The sequence below is a fragment of the Jaculus jaculus genome, chromosome 16, assembly GCF_020740685.1.
Source record: "Jaculus jaculus isolate mJacJac1 chromosome 16, mJacJac1.mat.Y.cur, whole genome shotgun sequence".
Classification (NCBI taxonomy): Eukaryota; Metazoa; Chordata; class Mammalia; order Rodentia; family Dipodidae; genus Jaculus; species Jaculus jaculus.
Genome location: NC_059117.1, coordinates 44,729,111 through 44,739,355, shown reverse-complemented (window position 1 = coordinate 44,739,355; position 10,245 = coordinate 44,729,111). Strand labels below are relative to the sequence as shown.

The window sequence follows — 10,245 nt, the reverse complement described above, 5'->3', positions numbered from 1 at the left end:
TATTCCTTCCACTTTTTTCTCTTCATGATCATGTTCTTGCCCAAGAATTCTTTTCCTGCCATTCAAAGTGTTTCCTAATGATTTTTCCCAAAGCCACCTGAAAATGCCAGGCATTTTCCCTCCATGTCACCCTCTGTGATATCACACATTGGCTTCTCCTGTGATGTCTGTATTAAAATATGCTAGTTACTTGCATTTTTACTTCTCTTTATCCAACTCTGGATGAGCAGACCTTCTGTTTATCTTACTTCCTGCTTCCAGACTTCATGTCTCCAGCCACATACACCTTACCCCTAATCTGGTTAGACTCCCCATTCTTCTCTTCATAGACCACAGATATTTTTTCAAATCTCTTTCTTGATTTTTAATATTAAATGTATGTATAAGGATATAAGCTATAACAGGACACATATACACAGTAACCACAATACAGCATCAGTCAGGTACATACTAGGTCATAATGTATTATGTAGTTGATGAATGGAGGATAAAGTCCTACAAGTTTAGTCAGAGTGGTTCAGTACACACTTGGTGGGGAGTGTTAGATCTCCTTGTTATACCTTTTCTGGGTTTTTCCATTTTGCACAAAGGCCATCAAGCCCACTCTTATCTAGAGGAGATTTCTATCCTTATCTCCATCAGAAACAGTTGGCAAAGGGACTTAATGTGAATCTGTCTTAACTGGTAACAGGGGAGAAATCCTGATTGTAGTCCCCAAGGAAGGTGGAGTGAGGGCAGCCAGCTGGGTCTCCTCTGAGCAGGGATCCTGCTCATTCATGGTTGGAAGGAAAGGAAGACTCAGGGACCACAGAGAGGTTTTGGGTACATAAACTCTGGACATATCCTCTTCCTTCCCAGTCATGTTGCTGCAGATTTGTGTAGTAACCCGATGGCTTCCCTGCGAGAAGTTCCAGCTGCTGAAAAGAAAATAGACAAGGAGTGGGTTGCATGTGGTATCTGCACCCATAGCTACCTGAGACTGGCAAGAAAGACATTGAGGAGACCAGCCTCTGTAGAATGCACTCTTTGAACCAGTATCTATTTATGGTTGTTACCTAGCTTATATTTGTTCAAAAGGCAGTGTTCACTATGCCTGGAACTCCTGTTCTCACATAAAAATGGGTGATGGTCCTTCTCTTCTATTCACAGAGCAGGGGAAAGCTAGATACTGAATTAAGTGAGCTGAAGCCCAATGCTGAAACACGCCTGGCAGCTATGCGGGCAACTGTAGACTAAGGCACTTTCCTTTATAACCAGCATGTAAGCGTGGTCACATGACTTAGAATCTAAGTAATTGCACAGTTAGGCTTCTCATGTAAGGCACCCTTTCTATGAGTAGTCTGGATATAGTCAAATTCTGCACCCCCTTCTAGCACAGCCTAACACACACACACACACACACACTCACATACTGCCTGCCTCATACCTGTAAGATTCCTTCTCGGATTTGCCAAGCTCGATCCCCCAACTGAAATGCCAGCTCAGCCACTTGCTGCCTCAAGGCCTCTCTTAAAGCTTGTAGTTGCTTGGCCTCCTCTCTGCAGGTAAAGCATAGAAAACAACCAAATTTAATATCTACCCCAGGTGCAGTCTTTCAATGCTCCTCCCATCAAAAGTCCTAACTTTGAACATTCTCTCTCTCTCTCTCTCTTTGGTTTTTGGGTTTTGAAGGTAGGGTTTTACTTTAGGCCAGGCTCACCTGGAAGTCACTGCGTAGTCTCTCAGGGTGGCTTTGAATTCCCAGTGATCCTGCCTCTACCTGAGAGTGCTGGGATTAAAGGCATGGACCACTATGCCTGGCCTTCTTTGTACATTCTTAAAAGAGACTCTCGCCTTCTTTATTTCAATTAGCTGTAGACATATATTTACCACTTACTAAGACAGGGATCTTCTTTCTAGCCCTTTCCACCTCTTTTTTTTTTGTGTGTGTGTGTACTGGAAACAGAACCCATGGCCTTGGACATATTAGACAAATACTCTACTATTGAGCTACATTCCAAGACCACATGCTGAAAATAATTCTACTATAATATAATTTATGTATCATGTTTATCCATTTTAAGATACAATGCACTGATTTCTAATAGTGTAACTATCTAGTTCTAGAACATGCCTGTCTTCCAAAAAGGAATATAACACATTTGTGCCCTTTTAATGCTAAAACCTATTCACACAGCCCCAGGAAATAAATGGCATATCTAAGTTAGGGACATTTTTAATTCATGTGAAAATAATGTAAATTTTCAAACTCTAATAACCACAGTATTTGCATACCCCCACTTTCATCAATTAAATATATCCTGCTGGCAACTCCCCTCTTCTCAGCTGATTGTCCCTCCTTCTCAAATAGCACTGGCTTTCAAGAATAAATTTCCCTATCTAGTGAATGGCTCTCACAGTGTCCCATTGAGAAAGCAAAAATAAGTCATGGAAGCAAAGAAAGACATGGTTGATTTCTATCTTTCTTTTATTTATTTTTTTTAATTTTTGAGGTAAGGTCTTACTCCAAATCAGGCTGACCTACAATTCACTGTGTATTCTCAGGGTGACCTCAAATTCATGGTGATCCTCTTTTGCCTACCTACTTTGCCTCACAAGTGCTAGGATTATATGCATGCACCACCATGCCTACCGAGCTGGCTGATTTCTTATTAGCTTGCTCTGAAGAGCTCATCGGGCCTGTCCTGTCCTCATTACCTTCATTTGCTCCAGGTGTGTGGCTGGTACTTACTTTTATGGATCCCTTAGATAATTACCTTTCCTCCTCTGAAATGTCCCTCAAATAGAATGCCTGCTGTCCCTTAAGGTGCTGTTCAATTTCCTCCAAATGCTTCTGGAAACTTTGGCACACTGTCTTCATGGCTTCCATGTCACGGACTGTGCACTAACAACAAAAACAAGGAACTTAGGAGGGGATCCTTTTGGATTAATTGTCTGGAAAAGCTCACTACATGTGGCCTGCCTTCCCAGTTGGGATCACCCATTTGCAAAGAAGCCCTACTGCTATCATATGGAGAACACCAAAGCTCAGACAAGAGTGAACAATTATTGCATGTAATTTGGGTCCAGGAGAGCACAAGGCAGTCTTAAAGACTAGGTGATATAAGGATACCATCAAGTAGACCTACAGGAAGGGTAGGAAACAATGAGAAGTATCCTTTAATCTTGCCTTATGTTGGTGCTGGGTACTACTTCACAGAGTCTAAAAAATGTTGAGTGCATTTGCTCACATGGTATGTTTGTTCAAGAAAATCTGCTTATAATATGTATTAGTCTTAGGTCTGCTTAGCCACAGGTGTTGGAGGGTTAAACTGGCAGGTCCTGCTCCATCCACCTGACAAGACCCCTGAGAGGAGGACAGGCAAATGGCAGGCCTCCCACTCTGTCCAGAAGCTGGACCCAGGATGGAGCTCCACTTGTCTTCTTAGTCTGCAACCCACACTCTCTCAGCTTCCTGATTTAATTATATGCTGGTAGCCTTAGAGAACTGTGGAATTCTCTCCACCTAAACAACTGTGATCCACACTGAGAGTTGACCAAACTATGGCATAACTTTGAGTAGCACATGGTTATGATCTCAGAACCCACTCAGTTAAAATGCCTGCCTGAGAGGAACTTACTGTGTGCTAGAGAACACTTAACACTGAATCCAACCTCCCCTCCTTGCAATTTTTCCTAAAAGGTGTTCACAGTTGTGAATCTTGTATAACTCCAAAGTGTCTTTCTCAAGTACCAGAGAGCCAGTTGTTAGTAATGTGCTCATCTGGAAGGCCCAGGACTAGTGTTCAGTCTCTGGGAGAGTGGAGTCTTTTCTTAATACCTGTCAGCCAATAAACACAGCTGGCCTAATGGCATTTCACAAGTCAAGTTTTTGTCATATTTTTTTTTCACTTCTCAGATTCCTGCTCACCCTTGTCCCTTCCCCATTCTTCTTTTGGATTTGATAAGTTTTTAACATATTTTATTTATGTATTTGCAAGAGGAGAAAGAGAGAGAGAGACAGAGACAGAGAATGGACACCAGGGCCTCTTTCCACTGCAATGGAACTCAAAACTCATGCACCACTTTGTGCATCTGGCAGATGTGGGTATAGGGGAATCCACCAAGGCCATCAGGCTTTGCCAGCAAGTGCATTTAACTGCTGAGCCATCTCTATAGCCCCCATTCTTCTTTTTTGCTCACATATATTCTGCTCAAATGGGAAGGGTTAACCTCTTTCTCTACCTATCAAGAATAACTGAATCAAACCTGCTTTCACTGCTTAACTGATGCCCACTAAGCATCTTTGACACACCAGACCCAGTCCACTTGGAAGGCACTCTGCTGATTTACAGGCTTCCTACCATTTATCTCCTTGCAGTGGAGCCTAGACTGAATGACACTTTGAACATATTTGTGATCCAGAGCTCCAGAGTCACTATCCATCTGACTTTAAGTGACATTAATTTGTTTGGCCCTATAGCTACTCTGAGTTCAGCATGTCAGAAGTTGCCAGCTGCCTATTATCTCTTCCTCCTCTTTCCTTTGAATATAGTTCTAATACCTTAAGAATAACACCATAACGGGGGTGAAAAGGCCCTAAGTGAGGTCAGGGGAAGAGATTGAGTAAAGGAAAGGTGGAGGGAGGGCTAATCATAATCTAAGAGGATATAAATAAATCATGTAGAATCCTCCGGTTTTGGAAAATGGAACACTCAGGAGCTGTAGATTGTTGCTAGGATACTTTCAGTGCCAGAGATGGGATACCTTCCAGTGAGTTGTTGGCCAGGGAGGTCCCTGATGTCCCTAAAACATTATAGGCCATTGCCAAGGCCATTGGTTTCCCACCAGGAATAGATGGTAAGACCCTATTGCTGAAGACTCCACATACTTGGGCTGCAAGACCACTGAGAAATCCTGCTGGAACTGAGCTGATAACCTCCTGCATGTAGACCAGCTAACAGAAAGAAAAATGGCTGGAAGAAGCCATTCTACATGAAGTTCAATGGGAGAAAGAGATACCACCAGTGAAGATACTCAATAGTGGACACTGCAAGACTTATAATTGGCCAGCCAGGCCAAATGAGCCAACAGGTGCAATAGTGGCACATATATCATGGTGGAAACCACCTGCCCTCTAATTGGACTGGAGGCCCGCTCTGTGGGAGGGAATACTTCCCTGATACTGAAAACTTAAAATAGGGGTAGTCATGAGCCCTAGGGGTGTAACATCTGCTGATGTCTGGATAAGTGTATATACTATGCTTATCAAACTGCTTCTCTTAATATTCATACCCTTCTATTAATGCTACTCTCACTTTGGGTAGAGAATCTTCTGTTTTCAGATGGCAGTGACCTTGGGACAACTCAGAGGTATCATGGTGCTGGAAAGATATGACTGGAGTACTGAGTAATATCTCAATCACACCTTCCAAAGCTCAGGGTCTAATGTGGAAGAGGTGGTGGAAAGAATATAAGAGTCAAAGGAAGGGTAGGACTACTTATGATGTGCTCTCTCCAGACAAAAAATGGCTGGGATATCCATGACCTCACAGTGCCTGACCCTACCTACACAAGTCCATCATAAGAGGAGGAAAAGATCATGACACCAAAATAAAAGAGACTGATTGAAATGGGAGGGGATATGATAGAAAATGGAATTTCAAAGGTGAAAGTCAGGGGGGAGGGAGGGTATTACCATGGGATATTTTTTATAATCATGGAATATGTTAATAAAAATTGAGAAAAAAAAGGAATAACAATGTGTGTACTTGAAATCTGTGTTTCCTAGCACACCTTACCAATACTATAGCCAAAAGAATGGAATCAGGATGTATGTGGCAGCTGTTGAGAAGTAATTCAAGAGAAACTGGTATGATTGTCAGGCCCACTTAACTTTTTCTTCTTTTTACTTCCATGGAAACCAACCAGCTCAACTAATTTCTCCATCTGTCTCAACAAAGTCTCTTTCCCCTCAAAACAACATGGCTAAAATTCTGAAGTTTGGTGACTATTTATCCCTGGCAGAACTGTCATAATGGGAATATTTTCCTAAGAATGATATCTTGATACTAAACCTCTCCATCACTGCTTTGAAAGTTAAGTTTGATTTTATCCTGTAAATTCTTTACTGGGTGTAGCAGACAGTTTTAGGTTCACTGAGATGTACTTCCTGATCAGGCACAGTTATGGCAAGAAGGGATTTACTGAAGCTTTCAGATACAGGGGAAGTTCCATAATGGCAGAAGGAGGTGGCCCTACTTTCACAGGTAGAAACAGACAGAGAAAGCCACAAGGGAAAAACCAAAAGCCACACAGAGCACTTCAGAAACTCTTTGCTCCAGACACAAATGTCCTGGATATCCATGACCTTACAGTGCCTGACACTACCTACATAAGACCATCATAAGAGGAGGAAAAGATCATGACATCAAAATAAAAGAGAGACTGATTGAGATGGGGAGGGGATATGATGGAGAATGGAGTTCAAAGGGGAAAGTGGGGGGAGGGAGGGTATTACCATGGGATATTTTTTATAATTATGGAAGTTGTTAATAAAAGTTTGAAAAAAAAAGAAAAAGAAACTCTTTGCATATCTTTAAATTGGAATTTCAAACCCACCCCCACACCTTAAGATCCTCCCAGTGACACCTCCTTCAGCCAGGGGGCTGCAGATGCAAACTACAAACTAATAAAACACAGAATATATTAGGGGCCATCTATTCAAACTACCACATTGGGTAATGAGTGTAACCTCAGTGTGAACAAATTTAAACCAGCCATATAAGTCTTTGAAACATATGATTGATGTGGGTAAGAATGCTTAAAGATTATGACTTTGGGCTGTAAAGATGGCTCAGCAGTTAAAGGCACGTGATTGAAAAGCCTGACAACCTGGGTTCGATTCCCCATTACCCACATAAAGCCAGAGGCACAAAGTGGCACATGCATCTGGAATTCATTTGAAGTAGCAAGAGGGCCTTCTGCTCCCATCCTCAGTCATTTTCTTTCTCTCACTCTCTCAGCTTGTAAATAAGTTAAAAAATTATTTTAGAATGATTATGACTACTACCACTAGAAAATATCTTAGAGGGCGTGAGGGCTCCTCTTGAAGATTAGTGTTCTAGTGCAGAATGACAAAATGGTTAATGGCCTCATCTATGGTCAAAAATGGCAATCAGATTTCACCTTTTTTCTTTTCAGTAGCTAGCTGAGTCGCAACAGGGATTAGAGAGTGTCTGGGCACATGGGCTAGGCATCTGCCCCTTATGGGGAGCTGATTAAGTAGTTCAAGTTACTATGAGGTAACTGAAACTAGGCAGGTGGTTCAAATTCACTTCAAAGTTCAGGGACACTAAGCATTACAAACACTGGGTCTCATTCTTTATATTTTGGGGTAACTCAATAATTGGAAGACACAGGGTAAGTGGCTTAGATATGGGGATAACTGATGCTCATGCTGCTTAGAGTTGAGTAAGTGGAAGATTTTGAAGTGCTGCCATCTTGTGGTCATTTGAAAACACAGAAAACACAGTGTAGCTCCAGAACAAGCGAAGGAAAGTTTCAGAATAAAGAAAAGGAATAAAGCCAGGGCAGGGACTTGGCATAGAGGTGGTAGTTGAGTAGAACTCTTTTCTTCCACATAAAATCTGAGTTAAACCCTAAAACTATACAAGGTCTACTGACCCAAATCAATTCAACAAACTTCAATAGTAAGAGCCACAGTACCACAAAACAAAAATGTTCACTTTGGAATACATTCAAACTTTTTAAACTTAATTTTTTTTAAAAAAATTTTTATTTATTTATGTGAAGAGCGACAGAGAGAGAGAGAGAGAAAGAGGGAGAGAGAGAGGGACAGAGCGAGAGAGAGAGAGAGAAAGAGGGAGAGAATAGGCTCGCAGGGCCTCCAGCCATTGCAAAGGAACTCCAGAAGCGTGCGCCCCCTTGTGCATCTGGCTAATGTAGGTCCTGGGGAATCGAGCCTCGAACCGGGGTCCTTCGGCTTCACAGGCAAGTGCTTAACCACTAAGCCATTTCTCCAGCCCCTAACCTTTTTGGTTTAAAGATTTTTTCAAAAAAAATTTGTAAATTTTTATTTATTTGAGAGCTATAGACAGAAAAAGGGAGGGAAGGAAGGGGAGGGAGGGGGAGGGAGAGAGAGAGAGAGAGAGAGAAAGAGAGAGGGAGAGAGAATGGGCACGCCAGGGCCTCCAGCCACTGCAAATGAACTACAGATATATGCAAACCCTTGTGCATCTGGCTAATGTGGGTCCTGGGGAATGGAGCCTCGAAACAGGGTTCTTAGGCTTCACTGGCAAGGGCTTAAGTGCTAAACCATCTCTCCAGGCCTTTTGAAGCTTTCATACTTTCTTTTTTCTTTAAATATGTCTACTACCATTACAGAAGTATTTTCTCACACTTAGAAATCTTAGTGAATCACATCTTATTTTCTTTTCTGGGCATAGTTTTGGTTTTGAATTAACAAAATTTTAACTAAATTATTCTGAAAAATTCATTTATAAAATTTTAATTATGTAAAAGTGAGAGTTGAATCAGCAAATTATTGTGAAAATTCACTTACATATATGAATCTATCCATGACAACAAACCATTAGTTTGGATAACTGACAAGACCTCAAAACTGACCATGGAATTCTGGTTAAGATGGTGGTGTAGGTACCATGCCAAAGCAGCCTGGGGGGAAAAAAGACCAAAAAGCTCAGCAAAATGAACACTTTTACTAAAACGTGAGGTGTATAGGAAATTGAAGCAGCAGCAGAGAAGTAGAAGAGATCCAGAGCATCCAGAGCCCACACAGGCTGGCAAAAGCGGCCCTGGCAGCTCTGCCAACTGCGGTGGTGGCGGTGCACCACAAAGCCGCCAGGCTCAGCTGCAGCCGCAGGAAAAGCCAGGTGAGGGGAGCTTCCATCCACACCAGCGCTCTCCGCAACTCAGGAAATGTGAAGGGAGTGTGGCAGTGAGCAACGGAGGAGCAGACCATGAGGTAGAAGAACACGGGGAACAGCGAGAGAACCAGAGCAGCTGCAGCTCCCTTCCCTCCCCGACTGCCTGAGCCCAGCTCTAGTGAACAGAGCAGCGGTCCCAGGACCCGGCCACGCCAACTTAGGCCAACAGCGGGAACCAAGCAGGAGCAGTGTACGGCAGCAACATCAGTGGCTCTGGCACCAGTAACAGCGGCCCCAGCAGCAGCAGATCCAGGAGCGGCAGCAGTGGCAGACCCAGCAGCAGCAGCTTCAGTGGCAGCAGTGGCTCCAGAAGGGGCAGCTACAGCAGCAGCAGCAGCAGCAGCAGAGGCAGCAGCAGTGGTGGGCCCAGCAGAAGCAGCTTCAGCTGCTGACAGATTCAGTAGAGGCAGCTTTAGCAGTAGCAGTTCCAGCAGTGGGGGTGCTGATCTGCAGGGCCACAGTTGCCGGGCTCAGTTTGCCCCACAGGAAAAGCCTGTGCCCAGGCCCAGAAATCAGAACAGCAGCCCAACGACCCAGGAAGCAACTTGAGTGAGACCAAAATCATCCATGGTAACTGGGATTGCACCAGGGAAGGGTCTCACTTGGTCACAAGCTGATTTGGATCCCTCAACAGAACAGAAATCTTAACCTCTATATTGATAGAGTAAATGGTTGTTATAATAACTACTCTGGCATACATACTTGGGGCAGTTTTGGATTGAATGGGTCCAGTGTTTAGTTAACTTTTAGAATCTACCTGTATTATATTCCACTCAGCCTACTTGAATACTCCCATAGCAGGGACACTTAACCCCTAGGAGCACCTTTGTAGATACTGTGAGAGTCTTAAGTGCCACATCTAACACCTTAAGCTCCTACCCTAAAAATATATAACATCAAATCAATTGATACAGCTACAAATACCCAGCTAGCTAGAAAATCCAAGCATTAACTTAATCCAAGATGCAAAAATATATACATTATAACACAAGAAACACTAAAAAGCAAGATGATATAAATCCACCTAAAAGTATTAATGCATCAGAAATGACCTCCAGTGAGAATGAGTTAGAGGAAATGCCTGAGAAAGATTTCAAAAGAATGATTGTAAATATGTTCAAAGAAGTCAGAGAACAAATCAAAGGAGTCAAAGAGGAACTTAAAGAGGAAATTAAAGGAATAAAAGAAGACACAGGACACCAATTTCATGAAATAAAGAAGGTAATATAAGACATAAGTAAGGAAATAGAAATAATAAAGAAAAACCAGTCAGAATTACTAGAACACAGTTAATGAA

The 10,245-nt window shown here is 42.6% G+C and overlaps 1 protein-coding gene across 1 annotated transcript in view; it reads right to left on the bottom strand.

Moving 5' to 3' along the window:
* Positions 1-540: 540 nt before the first annotated feature.
* The window catches only part of Itprid1 (ITPR interacting domain containing 1), a 194,669-nt gene continuing 184,964 nt past the window's right edge, over positions 541-10,245 (bottom strand). The window contains 4 exon segments of the mRNA XM_045135655.1: positions 541-784; positions 786-917; positions 1,427-1,538; positions 2,757-2,884. Coding sequence (XP_044991590.1) covers positions 662-784; positions 786-917; positions 1,427-1,538; positions 2,757-2,884 — 495 coding nt within the window. The 3' untranslated portion in view covers positions 541-661.